General features: G+C 35.6%; 3 protein-coding genes and 1 pseudogene across 3 annotated transcripts; all 4 read right to left on the bottom strand.

The window, feature by feature from the left end:
- Nucleotides 1–223: 223 nt before the first annotated feature.
- On the bottom strand, nucleotides 224–523 carry LOC143557883 (auxin-induced protein 15A-like). The gene has a single exon (XM_077046850.1). The coding sequence runs from the start codon at nucleotides 521–523 to the stop codon at nucleotides 224–226; it is 300 nt and encodes a 99-aa protein (XP_076902965.1).
- A 6,778-nt stretch (nucleotides 524–7,301) lies between these two features.
- Nucleotides 7,302–7,631, bottom strand: LOC143557884 (auxin-responsive protein SAUR24-like). The gene has a single exon (XM_077046851.1). The coding sequence runs from the start codon at nucleotides 7,629–7,631 to the stop codon at nucleotides 7,302–7,304; it is 330 nt and encodes a 109-aa protein (XP_076902966.1).
- Nucleotides 7,632–9,116: 1,485 nt separating this feature from the next.
- Nucleotides 9,117–9,416, bottom strand: LOC143557885 (auxin-responsive protein SAUR24 pseudogene; annotated as a pseudogene).
- A 1,251-nt stretch (nucleotides 9,417–10,667) lies between these two features.
- Nucleotides 10,668–10,997, bottom strand: LOC143557886 (auxin-responsive protein SAUR24-like). Its single transcript, XM_077046852.1, has one exon. The coding sequence runs from the start codon at nucleotides 10,995–10,997 to the stop codon at nucleotides 10,668–10,670; it is 330 nt and encodes a 109-aa protein (XP_076902967.1).
- Nucleotides 10,998–19,460: the final 8,463 nt, after the last annotated feature.

The raw sequence follows: 19,460 nt of genomic DNA on the forward strand, positions 1-19,460 counted from the left end.
GTATATACATTTGGTTAAAATTCAGCCTACAAAAATTATAGAACGTGAAATATGTATTTCATCCAAATGGTTATTGCTTATAGAATAAGTTATAGTAGATCAATAAACTTGAGGTTGCTCCAAATTTGTATTTCACAAAAAATTGTTAAGAATATCTATTTACAAATATGTGTAAGATCCTAGTTGATGTTATTTACAAAAATGCTATATGATAAATAAAGCATCACAAGGCACCGAAACGTGATGCTAGGTCAGCAAATACAACTTCACTACATGGAATGGTTAGCCCACCCATTGGATGGTCGTACTCAAACTGTTCCTCCGCCAGTTGCAGTAGCTCTTGAAATTCTGGCCGGCTTAAGAGTGATACGCGGACCAAAAAACGTCTTTTCTCTTGTTCGCCGACATAAACAGAAAAATATCCTTTGGGAATGTCCATGGGTGTTGCTGCACTCCTTCCATTTGAGAATGATCGTCTCAGAATCTGTTTTGCTGGCGTGATCCGTGGCATAAAAATGGCCATTTCTATCGGAAGGTTTTGTAGGGTTTCTACAAGAAGGTCGTTGATGGAGAAAAATGACTCGGTAAAACACTTTTTGGAGTATGGAAGTTGTGGTTGATTTGCTTTGAAATACTGAATGGCTTAAATAGCCAGCTGGTTTCACAAGATAGTAGACATTGACACATGATTGGAAAGAAGCTTCACATGGAATTGTCTCTCTTTATCGAAAAGACCCAAAATAATTTGAATGACATTTATGAACCCGAACGACCAGTTACAATATATATCCTACAGAAAATCCCTTATGGTCCCTGTCTGATGTTAGATGCCTAATCTTTAATATGTAGGACATTCCGCATTATAACCAAATAACCTATAATGATTTTTTTGTGTGGTTCAAATGTGACCTGTTTAAGGCTAGGATTTCACATTTTGGCAAACCTGTCGTGGCAATTTGTTAAAACTCAGCTGACATGGTTACAACATAACGGACCCATTGACCTTAATTATAAATATATTTGGAGTATCTACGTTATTAGTATAAGTAAAGATAATTAAGAGACGGTTCTATTAAATTTTAGCACAATAACCTCTAACTATGGAAATCAGCAACATAAAAATATATAATATAATATTCTATAGTGTGTTTTATCCGCAGATGATTTGTGTCTGCGTAGACCTAGAAATAATCTTTCGGTACCTTTAACGCGTAACACATACACTCGTGAATCCAGGTAAAAGAAATTCGACGATCATAGAAGCAGACATGTTGAATTTCTTTGAAATAAAGACTTAATTAGTTGTATAATCAGGTTTAGAATAACGGTTGAGATTGAAAATTATCAATGACTAGCTATGAACTGTATTGCCAATAGTGAAAAATGGTATACGGGTTTCGCGATCCCATGCTAATTAATTCACATAACCCACACAACCTGATTTTTGTTTTTAACCGTGTATTGCGTTTTACGTATAACATATGCATAGTGGGTCAAAGCGTTCCAGCTAACCAAGCATTTCTAATTTGAACTTAGGGTATCCAAGCTTGAACTCCAACTCAATCGAATTCCACATTGTTTGTGATGCACCAATGAATCGTTGTGGTTGCCGAACCAAACACAACGAATGAAAGTGTAATTGATTTCAATTGCATGACTAATATGTGTATTGTTCCTTTGCCGCATGAATCTTTCCCTTTGTTTCAATCATTTTTTTCAATAAAAAACAGTTCCTTAAGTAATCATATTCACACCTATCCGGTTTTGTATTTGGTTAAAATTCAGCCTAAAAAAATTAAAGATCGTGAAATATGTATTTCATCCAAATGGTCATTGCTTATAGAATAAGTTATATGTAGTTCAATAAACTTGAGGTTGCTCCAAATTTGAATTTCACAAAAAATTGTTACGAATCTCTATTTACAAATATGTGTAAGATCCTAGTTGATGTTCTTTACAAAAATGTTATATGATAAACAAAGCATCACAAGGCACCGAAACGTGATGCTAGATCAGCAAATACGTCTTCACTACATTGAATGGTTAGCCCACCCATTGGATGGTCGTACTCAAACTGTTCCTCCGCCAGTTGCAGTAGTTCTTGAAATTCTGGCCGGCTTAAGAGTGATACGCGAACCAGAAATCGTCTTTTCTCTTGTTCGCCGACATAAACAGCAAAATATCCTTTTGGAATGTGCATGGGTGTTGCTGCACTCCTTCCATTTGAGAATGTTCGTCTCAGAATCTGTTTTGTTTGCATGATCCGTGGCATAAAGATGGTTATTTCTATCGGAAGGTTTTGTAGTGTTTCTACAAGAAGGTCGTTGATGGAGAAAAATGACTCGGTAAAAGACTTTTTGGAGTATGGAAGTTGTGGTTGATTTGCTTTGAAATACTGAATGGCTTAAATAGCCAGCTGGTTACACAAGATAGTAGACATTGACACATGATTGGAAAGAAGCTTCACATGGAATTGTCACTCTTTATCGAAAAGACCCAAAATAATTTGAATGACATTTATGAACCCGAACGAACAGTTACAATATATATCCTACAGGAAATCCCTTATGGTCCCTGTCTGATGTTAGATGCCTAATCTTTAATATATCGGACATTCCGCATTATAACCAAATTACCTATAATGATTTTTTTGTGTGGTTCAAATGTAACCAATTTAAGGCTAGAATTTCACATTTTGCTAAACCTGTCGTGGCAATTTGTTAAAACTCAGCTGACATAGTTACAACATAACGGACCCATTGACCTTAATTATAAATATATTAGGAGTATCTACGTTATTAGGATAAGGACAGATAATTAAGAGACAGTTCTATTAAATTTTAGCACAATAACCTCTAACTATGGAAATCAGCAACATAAAAATATATATATAATATTCTATAGGGTGTGATTAATCCGCATATGATTTGTGTCTGCGTAGACATAGAAATAATCTTTCGGTACATTTAACGCGTAACACATACACTCGTGAATCCAGGTAAAAGAAATTCGACAATCATAGAAGCAGACATGTTGAATTTCTTTGAAATAAAGACTTAATTAGTTGTATAATCAGGTTTAGAATAACGGTTGAGATTGAAAATTAACAATGTCTAGCTATGAACCGTAATGCCAATAGTGACAAAAGGTATACGGGTTTCGCGATCCCATGCTAATTAATTCACATAACCCACACAACCTGTTTATCGTTTTTAACCGTGTATTGCGTTTTACGTATAACATATGCATAGCGGGTCGAAGCGTTCCAGCTAACCAAGCATTTCTAATTAGAACTTAGGGTATCCAAGCTTGAACTCCAACTCAATCGAATTCCACATTGTTTGTGATGCACCAATGAATCGTTGTGGTTGTCGAACCAAACACAACGAATGAAAGTGTAATTGATTTCAATTGCATGACTAATATGTGTATTATTCCTTTACCGCATGAATCATTCCCTTTGTTTCAATCATCTTTTTCAATAAAAAACAGATCCTTAAGTAATAATATACGCATCTATCCGGTTTTGTATTTGGTTAAAATTCAGCCTACAAAAATTAAAGAACGTGAAATATGTATTTCATCCAAATGGTCATTGCTTATAGAATAAGTTATATGTAGTTCAATAAACTTGAGGTTGCTCCAAATTTGAATTTCACAAAATATTGTTACGCATCTCTATTTACAAATATGTGTAAGATCCTAGTTGATGTTCTTTACAAAAATGTTATATGATAAACAAAGCATCACAAGGCACCAAAAAGTGATGCTAGATCTGCAAATACTTCTTCACTACATTGAATGGTTAGCCCAACCATTGGTTGGTCGTACTCAAACTGTTCCTCCGCCAGTTGCAGTAGTTCTTGAAATTCTGGCCGGCTTAAGAGTAATACGCGAACCAGAAATCGTCTTTTCTCTTGTTCGCCGACATAAACAGCAAAATATCCTTTGGGAATGTCCATGGGTGTTGCTGCACTCCTTCCATTTGAGAATGATCGTCTCAGAATCTGTTTTGCTTGTGTGATCCGTGGCATAAAGATGGCCATTTCTATCTGAAGGTTTAGTAGTGTTTCTACGAGAAGGTCGTTGATGGAGAAAAATGACTCGGTAAAAGACTTTTTGGAGTATGGAAGTTGTGGTTGATTTGCTTTGAAATACTGAATGGCTTAAATAGCCAGCTGGTTGCACAAGATAGTAGACATTGACACATGATTGGAAAGAAGCATCACATGGAATTATCTCTCTTTATCGAAAAGACCCGTAATAATTTGAATGACATTTATGAACCCGAACGACCTGTTACACTATATATCCAATTCGAAATCCTTTATGGTCCCTGTCAGATATTAGATGCCTAATCTTAATATGTAGGACATTCCGCATTATAACCAAATAACCCAAAATGAATTTTTTGCGTGGTTCAAATGTGATCTGTTTAAGGCTAGGATTTCACATTTTGGCAAACCTGTCGTAGCAATTTGTTAAAACTCAGCTGACATGGTTACAACATAACGGACCCATTGAACTTAATTATAAATATATTAGGAGTATCTATGTTATTAGGATAAGGATAGATAATTAAGAGACAGTTCTGTTAAATTTCAGCACAATAACCTCTGTCTATTGAAATCGGCAACACAAATATATATATATGTGTATATATATGTATATATATAATATTCTATAGTGTGTGTTTTACCCGCTTTTGAATTGTGTCTGCGTAGACCTAGAAATAGTCTTTCGGTACCTTTAACGCGTAACACATACACTCGTGAATCCAGGTACAAGAAATTCGATGATCATAGAAGCAGACACGTTGAATTTCTTTGAAATGATGACTTAATTATTTGTATAATCAGGTTTAGAATAACGGTTGAGATTTAAAATTATCAATGACTAGCTATGAACCGTAATGCCAATAGTGACAAATGGTAAAAGGGTTTCGCGATCCCAGGCTAATTAATTCACCTAACCCACACATCCTGTTTTTTGTTTTTAACCGTGTATTGCGTTTTACGTAAAACGTAAGTATAGCGGGTCGAAGCGTTCCAGCTAACCAAGCATTTCTAATTTGAACTTAGGGTATCCAAGCCTGAACTCCAACTTAATCGAATTCCACATTGTTTGTGATGCACCAATGAATCGCTGTGGTTGCCGAACCAAACACAACGAATGAAAGTGTAATTGATTTCAATTGCATGAGTAATATGTGTATTGTTCCTTTACCGCATGAATCTTTCCCTTTGTTTCAATCATTTTTATCAATAAAAAACAGATCCTTAAGTAATCATATACACATCTATCCGGTTTTGTATTTGGTTAAAATTCAGCCTTCAAAAATTAAAGAACGTGAAATATGTATTTCATCCAAATTGTCATTGCTTATAGAATAAGTTATATGTAGTTCAATAAACTTGAGGTTTCTCCAAATTTGAATTTCACAAAAAATTGTTACGCGTCTCTATTTACAAATATGTGTAAGATCCTAGTTGATGTTCTTTACAAAAATGTTATATGTTAAACAAAGCATCACAAGGCACCGAAACGTGATGCTAGATCAGCAAATACGTCTTCATTACATTGAATGGTTAGCCCACCCATTGGATGGTCGTACTCAAACTGTTCCTCCGCCAGTTGCAGTAGTTCTTGAAATTCTGGCCGGCTTAAGAGTGATACGCGAACCAGAAATCGTCTTTTCTCTTGTTCACCGACATAAACAGCAAAATATCCTTTGGGAATGTCCATGGGTGTTGCTGCACTCCTTCCATTTGTGAATGATCGTGTCAGAATCTGTTTTGCTTGTGTGATCCGTGGCATAAAGATGGCCATTTCTATCTGAAGGTTTAGTAGTGTTTCTACGAGAAGGTCGTTGATGGAGAAAAATGACTCGGTGAAAGACTTTTTGGAGTATGGAAGTTGTGGTTGATTCGCTTTGAAATACTGAATGGCGTAAATAGCCAGCTGGTTGCACAAGATAGTAGACATTGACATATGATTGGAAAGAAGCTTCACATGGAATTGTCTCTCTTTATCGAAAAGACCCAAAATAATTTGAATGACATTTATGAACCCGAACGACCTGTTACAATATATATCCAACAGGAAATCCCTTATGGTCCCTGTCTGATGTTAGATGCCTAATCTTAATATGTAGGACATTCCGCATTATAACCAAATAACCTAAAATGAATTTTTTGTGTGGTTCAAATGTGATCTGTTTAAGTCTAGGATTTAACATTTTGGCAAACCTGTCGTAGCAATTTGTTAAAACTCAGCTGACATGGTTACAACATAACGGACCCATTGACCTTAATTATAAATATATTAGGAGTATCTATGTTATTAGGATAAGGATAGATAATTAAGAGACAGTTCTGTTAAATTTCAGCACAATAACCTCTGTCTATGGAAAGCGGCAACACAAATATATATATATATATATATATATATATATCTTTATATATATGTATATATATAATATTCTATAGTGTATGTTTTATCCGCTTATGAATTGTGTCTGCGTAGACCTAGAAATAATCTTTCGGTACCTTTAACGCTTAACACATACACTCGTGAATCCAGGTACAAGAAATTCGATGATCATAGAAGCAGACATGTTGAATTTCTTTGAAATGAAGACTTAATTAGTTGTATAATCAGGTTTAGAATAACGGTTGAGATTTAAAATTATCAATGACTAGCTATGAACCGTAATGCCAATAGTGAAAAAATGGTATACGGGTTTCGTGATCCCAGGCTAATGAATTCACATAACCCACACATCCTGTTTTTCGTTTTTAACCGTGTATTGCGTTTTACGTAAAACATAAGTATAGCGGGTCGAAGTGTTCCTGCTAACCAAGCATTTCTAATTTGAATTTAGGGTATCCAAGCCTGATCTCCAAGTCAATCGAATTCCACATTGTTTGTGATGCACCAATGAATCGTTGTGGTTGCCGAACCAAACACAACGAATGAAAGTGTAATTGAATTCAATTGCATGACTAATATGCGTATTGTTCCTTTACCGCATGAATCTTTCCCTTTGTTTCAATCATTTGTATCAATAAAAAAGAGATCCTAAAGTAATCATATACACATCTATCCGGTTTTGAATTTGGTTAAAATTCAGCCTACAAAAATTAAAGAACGTGAAATATGTATTTCATCCAAATTGTCATTGCTTACAGCATAAGTTATATGTAGTTCAATAAACTTGAGGTTGCTCCAAATTTGAATTTCACAAAAAATTGTTACGCGTCTCTATTTACAAATATGTGTAAGATCCTAGTTGATGTTCTTTACAAAAATGTTATATGATAAACAAAGCAACACAAGGCACCGAAACGTGATGCTAGATCAGCAAATACGTCTTCACTGCATTGAATGGTTAGCCCACCCATTGGATGGTCGTACTCAAACTGTTCCTCCGCCAGTTGCAGTAGTTCTTGAAATTCTGGCTTGCTTAAGAGTGATACGCGAACCAGAAATCGTCTTTTCTCCTGTTCGCCGACATAAACAGCAAAATATCCTTTGGGAATGTCCATGGGTGTTGCTGCACTCCTTCCATTTGAGAATGATCGTGTCAGAATCTGTTTTGCTTGTGTGATCCGTGGCATAAAGATGGCCATTTCTATCTGAAGGTTTAGTAGTGTTTCTACGAGAAGGTCGTTGATGGAGAAAAATGACTCGGTAAAAGACTTTTTGGAGTATGGAAGTTGTGGTTGATTTGCTTTGAAATACTGAATGGCTTAAATAGCCAGCTGGTTGCACAAGATAGTAGACATTGACACATGATTGGAAAGAAGCTTCACATCGAATTGTCTCTCTTTATCGAAAAGACCCAAAATAATTTGAATGACATTTATGAACCCGAACGACCTGTTACAATATATATCCAACAGGAAATCCCTTATGGTCCCTGTCTGATGTTAGATGCCTAATCTTAATATGTAGGACATTCCGCATTATAACCAAATAACCTAAAATGAATTTTTTGTGTGGTTCAAATGTGATCTGTTTAAGTCTAGGATTTCACATTTTGGCAAACCTGTCGTAGCAATTTGTTAAAACTCAGCTGACATGGTTACAACATAACGGACCCATTGACCTTAATTATAAATATATTAGGAGTATCTATGTTTTTAGGATAAGGATAGATAATTAAGAGACAGTTCTGTTAAATTTCAGCACAATAACCTCTGTCTATGGAAATCGGCAACACAAATATATATATATATATCTGTATATATATGTATATATATAATATTCTATAGTGTGTGTTTTATCCGCTTATGAATTGTGTCTGCGTAGACCTAGAAATAATCTTTCGGTACCTTTAACGCGTAACACATACACTCGTGAATCCAGGTACAAGAAATTCGATGATCATAGAAGCAGACATGTTGAATTTCTTTGAAATTAAGACTTAATTAGTTGTATAATCAGGTTTAGAATAACGGTTGAGATTTAAAATTATCAATGACTAGCTATGAACCGTAATGCCAATAGTGACAAATGGTAAGGGTTTCGCGATCCCAGGCTAATTAATTCACATAACCCACACATCCTGTTTTTCGTTTTTAACCGTGTATTGCGTTTTACATAAAACGTAAGTATAGCGGGTCGAAGCGTTCCAGCTAACCAAGCATTCCTAATTTGAACTTAGGGTATCCAAGCCTGAACTCCAACTCAATCGAATTCCACATTGTTTGTGAGGCACCAATGAATCGTTGTGGTTGCCGAACCAAACACAACGAATGAAAGTGTAATTGATTTCAATTGCATGAGTAATATGTGTATTGTTCCTTTACCGCATGAATCTTTCCCTTTGTTTCAATCATTTTTATCAATAAAAAACAGATCCTTAAGTAATCATATACACATCTATCCGGTTTTGTATTTGGTTAAAATTAAGCCTTCAAAAATTAAAGAACGTGAAATATGTATTTCATCCAAATTGTCATTGCTTAGAGAATAAGTTATATGTAGTTCAATAAACTTGAGGTTGCTCCAAATTTGAATTTCACAAAAAATTGTTACGCGTCTCTATTTACAAATATGTGTAAGATCCTAGTTGATGTTCTTTACAAAAATGTTATATGATAAACAAATCATCACAAGGCACCGAAACGTGATGCTAGATCAGCAAATACGTCTTCACTACATTGAATGGTTAGCCCACCCATTGGATGGTCGTACTCAAACTGTTCCTCCGCCAGTTGCAGTAGTTCTTGAAATTCTGGCCGGCTTAAGAGTGATACGCGAACCAGAAATCGTCTTTTCTCTTGTTTGCCGAGATAAACAGCAAAATATCCTTTGGGAATGTCCATGGGTGTTGCTGCACTGCTTCCATTTGAGAATGATCGTGTCAGAATCTGTTTTGCTTGTGTGATCCGTGGCATAAAGATGGCCATTTCTATCTGAAGGTTTAGTAGTGTTTCTACGAGAAGGTCGTTGATGGAGAAAAATGACTCGGTAAAAGACTTTTTGGAGTATGGAAGTTGTGGTTGATTTGCTTTGAAATACTGAATGGCTTAAATAGCCAGCTGGTTGCACAAGATAGTAGACATTGACACATGATTGGAAAGAAGCTTCACATGGAATTGTCTCTCTTTATCGAAAAGACCCAAAATAATTTGAATGACATTTATGAACCCGAACTACCAGTTACAGCATAACGGACCCATTGACCTTAATTATAAATATATTAGGAGTATCTATGTTATTAGGATAAGGATAGATAATTAAGAGACAGTTCTATTAAATTTCAGCACAATAACCTCTGTCTATGGAAATCGGCAACACAAATATATATATATATATGTATATATGTATATATATAATATTCTATAGTGTGTGTTTTATCCGCTTATGAATTGTGTCTGCGTAGACCTAGAAATAGTCTTTCGGTACCTTTAACGCGTAACACATACACTCGTGAATCCAGGTACAAGAAATTCGATGATCATAGAAGTTGACATGTTGAATTTCTTTGAAATGAAGACTTAATTATTTGTATAATCAGGTTTAGAATAACGGTTGAGATTTAAAATTATCAATGACTAGCTATGAACCGTAATGCCAATAGTGACAAATGGTAAAAGGGTTTCGCGATCCCAGGCTAATTAATTCACATAACCCACACATCCTGTTTTTTGTTTTTAACCGTGTATTGCGTTTTACGTAAAACGTAAGTATAGCGGGTCGAAGCGTTCCAGCTAACCAAGCATTTCTAATTTGAACTTTGGGTATCCAAGCCTGAACTCCAACTTAATCGAATTCCACATTGTTTGTGATGCACCAATGAATCGCTGTGGTTGCCGAACCAAACACAACGAATGAAAGTGTAATTGATTTCAATTGCATGACTAATATGTGTATTGTTCCTTTACCGCATGAATCTTTCCATTTGTTTCAATCATTTTTATCAATAAAAAACAGATCCTTAAGTAATCATATACACATCTATCCGGTTTTGTATTTGGTTAAAATTCAGCCTTCAAAAATTAAAGAACGTGAAATATGTATTTCATCCAAATTGTCATTGCTTATAGAATAAGTTATATGTAGTTCAATAAACTTGAGGTTTCTCCAAATTTGAATTTCACAAAAAATTGTTACGCGTCTCTATTTACAAATATGTGTAAGATCCTAGTTGATGTTCTTTACAAAAATGTTATATGATAAACAAAGCACCACAAGGCACCGAAACGTGATGCTAGATCAGCAAATACGTCTTCACTACATTGAATGGTTAGCCCACCCATTGGATGGTCGTACTCAAACTGTTCCTCCGCCAGTTGCAGTAGTTCTTGAAATTCTGGCCGGCTTAAGAGTGATACGCGAACCAGAAATCGTCTTTTCTCTTGTTCGCCGACATAAACAGCAAAATATCCTTTGGGAATGTCCATGGGTGTTGCTGCACTCCTTCCATTTGAGAATGATCGTGTCAGAATCTGTTTTGCTTGTGTGATCCGTGGCATAAAGATGGCCATTTCTATCTGAAGGTTTAGTAGTGTTTCTACGAGAAGGTCGTTGATGGAGAAAAATGACTCGGTAAAAGACTTTTTGGAGTATGGAAGTTGTGGTTGATTTGCTTTGAAATACTGAATGGCTTAAATAGCCAGCTGGTTGCACAAGATTGTAGAAATTGACACATGATTGGAAAGAAGCTTCACATGGAATTGTCTCTCTTTATCGAAAAGACCCAAAATAATTTGAATGACATTTATGAACCCGAACGACCTGTTACAATATATATCCAACAGGAAATCCCTTATGGTCCCTGTCTGATGTTAGATGCCTAATCTTTAATATGTAGGACACTCCACATTATAACCAAATAACCTATAATGAATTTTTTGTGTGGTTCAAATGTGACATGCATAAGGCTAAGATTTCACATTTTGGCAAACCTGTCGTAGCAATTTGTTAAAACTCAGCTGACATGGTTACAACATAACGGACCCATTGACCTTAATTATAAATATATTAGGAGTATCTACGTTACTAGGATAAGGATAGATAATTAAGAGACAGTTCTGTTAAATTTCAGCAGAATATACTATAGAAATCGGCAGGATAAATACATAGATATATATATGTGTGTGTGTATTTATATATATATATTCTATAGTGAGTGTTTTATCCGCTTATGATTTGTGTCTGCATAGACCTAGAAAGAATCTTTCGGTACCTTTAACATGTATCACATACACTCGTGAATCCAGGTACAAAAAATTCGACGATCATAGAAGTAGACATGTTGAATATCTTTAAAATAAAGACTTAATTAGTTGTATAATCAGGTTTAGAATAACGGTTGTGATTGAAAATTATCAATGACCGGCTATGAACAGTAATGCCAGTAGTGACAAATGGTATACGGGTATTGCGATCGCAGGCTAATTAATTTACATAACCCACACAACCAGCTTGTCGTTTTTAACCATGTATTGCGTTTTACGTAAAACATATATATAGCGGGTCGAAGCGTTCTAGCTAACCACGCATTTCTAATTTGAACTTAGGGTAGCCAAGCCTGAAATCCAACTCAATCGAATTCCACATTGTTTGTGATGCACCAAAGAATCGTTGTGGTTGCCGAACCAAACACAACGAATGAAACTGTAACTGATTTCAATTGCATGACTAATATGTGTATTGATCCTTTACCACATGAATCTTTACCTAGTTGATGTTCTTTACAAAAATATGTAGGACATTCCGCATTATAACCAAATAACCTATAATGAATTTTTTGTGCGGTTCAAATGTGACATGCATAAGGCTAAGATTTCACATTTTGGTAAACCTGTCTTGGCAATTTGTTAAAACTCAGTTGACACGGTTACAACATAAAGGACCCATTGACTTTAATTATAAATATATTAGGAGTATCTATGTTATTAGGATAATGATAGATAATTAAGAGACCGTTCTGTTAAATTTCAGCACAATAATCTCTGACTATAGAAATCGGCAACATAAATATATATATGTGTATATATATGTGTATATATATATTCTATGGTGAAGGTTTTATCCGCTTATGATTTGTGTTTGCATAGACCAAGAAAGATTTTTTTGGTACCTTTTACGCGTATCATATTCACTCGTGAATCCAGGTACAAAAAATTCGACGATCATAGAAGCAGACATATTGAATTTCTTTGAAATAAAGACTTAATTAGTTGTATAATCAGGTTTAGAATAACGGTTGTGATTGAAAATTATCAATGACCGGTTGTGATTGAAAATTATCAGTGGCAAATGGTATACGGGTATTGCGATTGCAGGCTAATTAATTTACATAACCCACACAACCTGCTTGTCGTTTTTAACCATGTATTGTGTTTTACGTAAAACATATGTATAGCGGGTCGAAACGTTCCAGCTAACCACACATTTCTAATTTGAACTTAGGGTAGCCATCCCTGAACTCCAACTCAATCGAATTCCACATTGCTTGTGATGCTCCAATGAATCGTTGTGGTTGCCGAACCAAACGCAACGAATGAAACTGTAATTGATTTCAGTTGCATGAATAATATGTGTGTTGATCCTTTACCACATGAATCTTTCCTTAGTTGATGTTATCCAAATGGTCATTGCTTATAGCATAAGTTATATGTCGTTCAATAAACTTGAGGTTGCTCTAAATTTGAGTTTCACAAAAAATTGTTATGAATCTCTATTTACAATTAAATATGAGTAAGATCCTAGTTGATGTTCTTTGCTAAAATGTTATATGATAAATGAAGTATCACAAGGCTCCGAAACGTGATGCTAGATTAGCAAATACGCCAGTAGTTCTTGAAATTCTGGCCGGCTTAAGAGTGATACACGAACCAGAAATCGTCTTTTCTCTTGTTCAGCGACATAAACAGCAAAATATCCTTCGGAATGTCCATGGGTGTTGCTGCACTCCTTCCATTTGAGAATGACCGTCTCATAATCTGTTTTGCTTGTGTGATCTGTGGCATAAAGATGGCCATTTTTTTCTATATGAAGGTTTAGTAGTATTTCTACAAGAAGGTCGTTGATTGAGGCCCAAGTGTTTGAAGAACGTGTCATGTTATATTTGGATGTCCATGATCATGTTTCCAAAGGTGGCCCACGAAAACAGGCATAATTTGGGCCACGAAGATCCGTTTCAAGCCCATTATCAGTCAAATAAAGCTTGAAACGAGGAGTAAAAAACGTCTTCTAAATAAAGTTATAGGTCTTTTTATGTTTTTTCGTCAGTTTTTGCATTTTTCTTTTTGGGTTTGTGTTTGGCCCATGGCCTTTTTTGGGCCCGTTTCGTATTAGAAACTCTATTTATATCTTGCTTATGTAATCTGAAGAGGTTGACTTGAATTTGGTTAATAAATATTTTCTCTTCATTTTCCATGGCCTTTGGGTGGGATTTGGGGGTTTTCGAAGTTCATCATGGGAATTCGTAGAATCAACGTGATTTGATCTTCATTTTCGTTTTACCGATGCATCAAGGATACAATAAAAATCAATTAGGTTCTCAAGGTGGAATGTTTTGATATATTGCAGCTTTCCGTATAGAGGGAGACAGCCGTCAAATCACTATATCGCTCAGTCTCTTGTTCAAGTGTGTCTATTCTCCGTGTGTCATAGGCATGCTCTAAAGTTTCCTTTTATAGGCTTTCCCTAACACCTGACAATCCTTTCTAGAAACCCTAATGATTGAAACAAAACATATTCAAACTTTTTACAAAAGTTTCTAAGTGTAAACAGGTCTTCGAGCAAGCTTTGCAGCTTGTCTTTAGCGATCATACCAAATAACCATTAAGTGTGTTAGGGAACAGTTCTCCGAGTAAGCTTTACTTAGAATATTTTCCTTACAAAATATTCATCAAGAAGACTTCAATCTTCTTGACCATGTCAAACTTTGCTCGATAAGCACCTATGAGCAAACTTGTTCTTTAGAAATCCCTTCAACCTTTTGTTAACTTAACTTATTTGAACAAACCCAAGTGTGCTGGTAACAACATATCATGCTCGAGGTTGAACCTTGCATGTTAGAAGTCCTTAAGTAATTTCTTTATCAACTTCCTTCAAGCTTGCTGGGACCACTGTTATTATAAATAAACCTTGCTCGATCCACCAAAATACTTGGTTTTAGCTAGGTTTAGTCAAGAGTTTGCTCTGAAACAAACCTTGCTTGACTTGAAGAACATCGTTGCTGGATGAAGTATAGTTTGCTCGAACTAACACTAAAGAAGAATTCCAAAAGATAACTTTGCTCGAAGAGCAAAACACCTTGCTTGACTAAGTAAAAGCTTGCTGAGAAATCCAAGTGTGTTCGGTTTTCATACTTAGCCATTTTCTGAAGAGGTTGAGAAGATTCCAATCTTGCTAATCCCTTCCCAACAATCTTCCCTTAGATTGGAACACACTCAGCTACACCAAAACACCTAATAGGTTACATACACTTGTCAAAATACACATCAAATTTTTCAGAAAGCAAAATTACATAACATAATGAAAAATTACAACTGATAATTCTGTCCCGTGGGCATTACAAATCAAACATAAACTAAGAGAAGAGTCTTCAATGAGTTGAGCTTGATGCCTCTCTTCTTCTGTCCAGCTTGACTATTGCGGCCCTTTCCTTGAACAAGAATAACTCATTGTGGTGATGCTGGGAGTGCAGAGTCCATCTGATTATATCCTCCCAATCTTCCATATGAAGAAATTTAAGGTCAGTGTCATGATAAATTATTCCCAGAGCGAGTCCATTATCGAAGAATAAAGGATTGATCTTAATTTCGGTTCAAAGACAAGTTTAGAGATCCTTCCATTCTTTTGGACTTCATGAATTGGCCTGGTCATCCTCCGCCTCATGCTCAAACATTCTTTTAAGTTGGCAAAAGGATTGGAATATTTGTTCTTCTGTTGAAAAGAAGCCTCAGTGCAACATCCTTTTCTGCCTTTTCTTCCTTTCAAAATCAGAAAGTTCCAACTTCCTCTTCATATTCAGCATTGGAAATCCCTTCCTAGATTGATCTCTTAAATGTTTGGATAGTTCATTTTGTTGTTGTCTGGCAAAGCTCTGCCTGTCTTGATAATCAAATAAGCTCAGAGTTGCCATTTCTTCCAATTGTTCCTTTTCAAAGTACAGGAAATCATCTTTGAATATAATGTGCCTCAACTCACCACTAGTCATTATGACTTTTAAATATTCAGTTCTGGCATCAAAATAGAGTCTTTTGGGTAGGTCCACATCAGTTTGTGGCCTTTGTTATCCCTGATGAGTTGCTCTGGTGGTTGGAATTAGGACACTTATAGTGGAAGACCTTGGAGCATATCTCCTGGTCTTCTCACATGCCCAAGTTGTTCATATAAATTGACAATTTGATCTTTTGGCATCAGGATAAGTTTCAAGTAATCGCCCCCTTCTTTAGCCAATTTCATAATCATCACCATCATCTCATCATTGGTTGGATCAACAGGGATAGATCTTTGGCTTGCAATAGGTTCACCCCTTGGTCCACACTAGAATTGTAGTAATCTTCTCTCATCTGCTTCTAGTCTCTCCCATTCTTCTTTCTGTGTATAAAATAATTTTGTTAACTGCCCTTTGCCCAAATTATAAAAAACAACCTTAGCCATGCCCTTACATAACATCAAACCTTTCAAGGTTTTGATTTTGTTCTCATCTTCTAGGGCTCAACAGGCTCAAGAGGTTCTTCCTTCACAACAACTGGATTAGGTAAACTCACTGGGTGAGGAGTCCGAGAGGACTTTGACTTGCCCTTTGCCTCATTAAATTTTGCCTTTTTAGACTCATAAAGTGATAATTTTTCATTCCTGCTCATACCTTTTATCTTCTCCCCCTCACTTCTTGCAGACACCAGCCTTTCAAACAATTTTATATGTTCTTCCTCCCAGGCTTTTCTTCTCCCTCTCAGCCAATGTGATCAATCTTGGTTTTCTCTTGCTAGCACTTGCTTCAGACTTAAGTTTCACAGAGATTAGTCTGAAATTTTCTTCTACAATCTCTTTGGTCATTATTTCAACATGTTCTATAGCCACACCATGATCTATCATAAATTTACACTTTCCCTATACTTGTTATAAAGCTTTTCAATTTTATCTTGTTGATCGGATGCTATCTTCTTTAGTCTTTCCCACTCTTCGTTGTTCACACTTTCTTTTGTTGAGTTGTATGCACTTTCCAGTTCTTCAAACTTCATATGGCTCAATTGTTTCTCTGATAGCCCATGAACTCTCAGATATGCAAGGAATTTTTTAGTATCCTTATTTCTATTTTCAATCTTTTTCTTCAAATCCTTCACTTCTTCATCAGTTAGGTCCTGCAACTCCTCATCAGTCATAGGAGCTAGTGTTTCAAACTTATAACCATGTTTCATGAGACTTATGATTTTATGATCTTCCTTTTTAGCTTTATTCAACATGAGTTGTATATTTTCCCTGTGTTCATCAGTCATATCTACATGCGGTGAATCAGGTATATCATCATCAAATAGATCAACAACTACATCAATTTTTGGTTCATTTGATTCAAGCTCATCTTTCAACATTAGTAGGTTTCTGTCACACCCTCAAAATCCACTAACAGAGTTTTACCGTCCGAGGGTGTGAACTAACAGGATTGGAATCATTAGTTATAATCAAACACCATGTTTAACGTTTTCAAACCAACAAGACATTAAGTCTTAAATAAAATGCGGAAGGGTAAATTGTAAACCAAAAAGTTTGCGCCACACAGGACGACTTAAAAACCCAAGTTATTAAGATAAGAATTAAAAGAAGTTTTCAAAGCGATGGTGTTTAGCTAATGCATGTTCCTATACCGCGTGCCCGCCTCGGCTACCTAAGAATAACTTACTAAAAGTGTCAACACAGGGTTGGTGAGTTCACAGGTTTATATAAATAAAGTGTTGAGTTTGCGTTTACATTTGCGTTTGCGTTTGCGTTACAAGATAGTGTTAAGTCAGTTATATATCAATAGGTAGCTAACCTATCAAGCATGTATTACTAAGTGTTCGACACCGAAGCTAACTGCTTATCAATTGCCTTGCCACCATGTCAACCACGACCATGGTAATGTGTTAGCCAAAATTACACCCACTCGACCTACAGTCGAGTTTAGAGTTGGGCTGGGTTTGTCAAACCCAGTAGTACTACTCAACAGTGACTCGCTATTATCCAAATATTAACTGGTTCGATGTTATAAAGGACTTTGGTTGGTTTGTTTGCCACTTAGCCTTACAAGTGATATATAAAAACTAAACAAAATCTACAGCGTTGGAGTATGTTATCTCCCCCAAATAAAAGCGTTTTAAAAAGAGTAAAAAGGGGACGTGAAACTCACTGTTTGCGAAGATAACCAAAAAGATCCGAGAAAAGGTGTGCGCCACAGAAAATCCTCACTAGTGTTCTAAAAACAAAAACGAGATTTTCTAAGTATTTAAACTACGAGTGAGTCCCTAGACTCGACACATACAACTTATGCATGAGATGCGTTTCGTGTTTCGTTTGTGAAATAAGTGCGACTCGACAAACACGTTGGTGATACGTTACATGTGTGAACAACTACTTAAGTGTCAAGTATTAACATTGTACATTACTAGCAATTATCCCCCACAATGGCAATTTGGTCAAAACATAGCAAACATTGATCGGTTATGCACTTTTCATGACAATTCAAGAAATACAGCAGCTAAATTATCCAGGCAGATTTTCACTCAACAAGGTTACTCTTATTAATATATCCTAACATGTCAAATAAATTGCCAAAAATCATCACAGAAGACATGTGGGTTAGGTTTTTAAAAATATTTTTATTATATTTTTATCATGTATGGTTTTATCACAATGATCAAAACATCACAGTAAACACACAGCAATCATTATTATGCGCAGTAGAATTTTATTTGTTATTCCCGTTAAATGACAACTCCAATTAATGCAAGACCAATTGGGTTAGGTTCCTAACTCAAAATATTTTATTCCATAAGTGGAACCAACCCATTTGGTCTTATAGTTTATGAGATACCTTAGTCGCAAAACAGCCTAACAGCAGGTCTCCCAAATCAACCTTGCACAACAGTTTTGTAAAATAATAAAAACAAACTTTTTTACGTCCAAAAATTACAAACTCGGACTTTTCAGAAACTAGACTCGACCTAGTATATTATAGAATCAAAAATCACATCAAAACATAACATTAACATCGAGTTACAGTCGTCCAAACACGAATTCAATAATCTGTCCAGCATCAGTTTTCATCAAAACTCAACAAATAATTAACCTATGAACTAACAATCATGCATGTAACCCTAATTCATCAACAAAAAACATACTTAACACTTAGGGTTTATGATTACAGGTTTAATCATACAATTAAATGATAGAATGGATTAGATATGGTGTTTATATTACCTAGTTAGCTTCTTGGACCTTCAAAACCACTTGTAATCACCTTGTATGTATGTGTGTGTGCAAAATCGGTCAAGGGGAGGGGAAGGGAGGCTGCCGTCGAGTGAGAGGAGGGAGAGAGGGGGTGTTAGGGTTTTATGATAATATGTTGTTTATATATTTATTAGATATCATACATGTTACACTTTACCCCTTGCACTTCTAGTTACTTGTTTCTAGCACAACTTAGTTAATACCATTCATAACTAATTTCATACATGTAAATATCAAGTAACACATAACTTAACACATAGTTATCAAATACTTGTTCATGATATTTATTGTTCGTTCACCAACAGTTTGAGTCGACTCGTGTGTGTTTCGGTGAAATTCCGAAAGACTACTTGTGTAGTGATTGCCATGCGTCATCTAAACCCTAGTTTAAATGTAATGAGATATGCGTTATAGTTCGTGTGATCTTAAGTCTGAATTAACGGAGTTCGGATTAACAGAGTTAACCTGAAATTGACGAGTGTCACAGTTTCACTGCTTGGATG

Source organism: Bidens hawaiensis, unplaced genomic scaffold (genome assembly GCF_021521415.1).
Source record: "Bidens hawaiensis isolate Kalapana, Puna unplaced genomic scaffold, B.hawaiensis_p1.1 tig00019208_1, whole genome shotgun sequence".
Taxonomy (NCBI): Eukaryota; Viridiplantae; Streptophyta; class Magnoliopsida; order Asterales; family Asteraceae; genus Bidens; species Bidens hawaiensis.

Coding starts and splice junctions, on each gene's coding strand:
- LOC143557883 (XM_077046850.1), bottom strand. CDS start 523: ATGGCCATTTTTATGCCACGGATCACGCCAGCAAAACAGATTCTGAGA.
- LOC143557884 (XM_077046851.1), bottom strand. CDS start 7,631: ATGGCCATCTTTATGCCACGGATCACACAAGCAAAACAGATTCTGACA.
- LOC143557886 (XM_077046852.1), bottom strand. CDS start 10,997: ATGGCCATCTTTATGCCACGGATCACACAAGCAAAACAGATTCTGACA.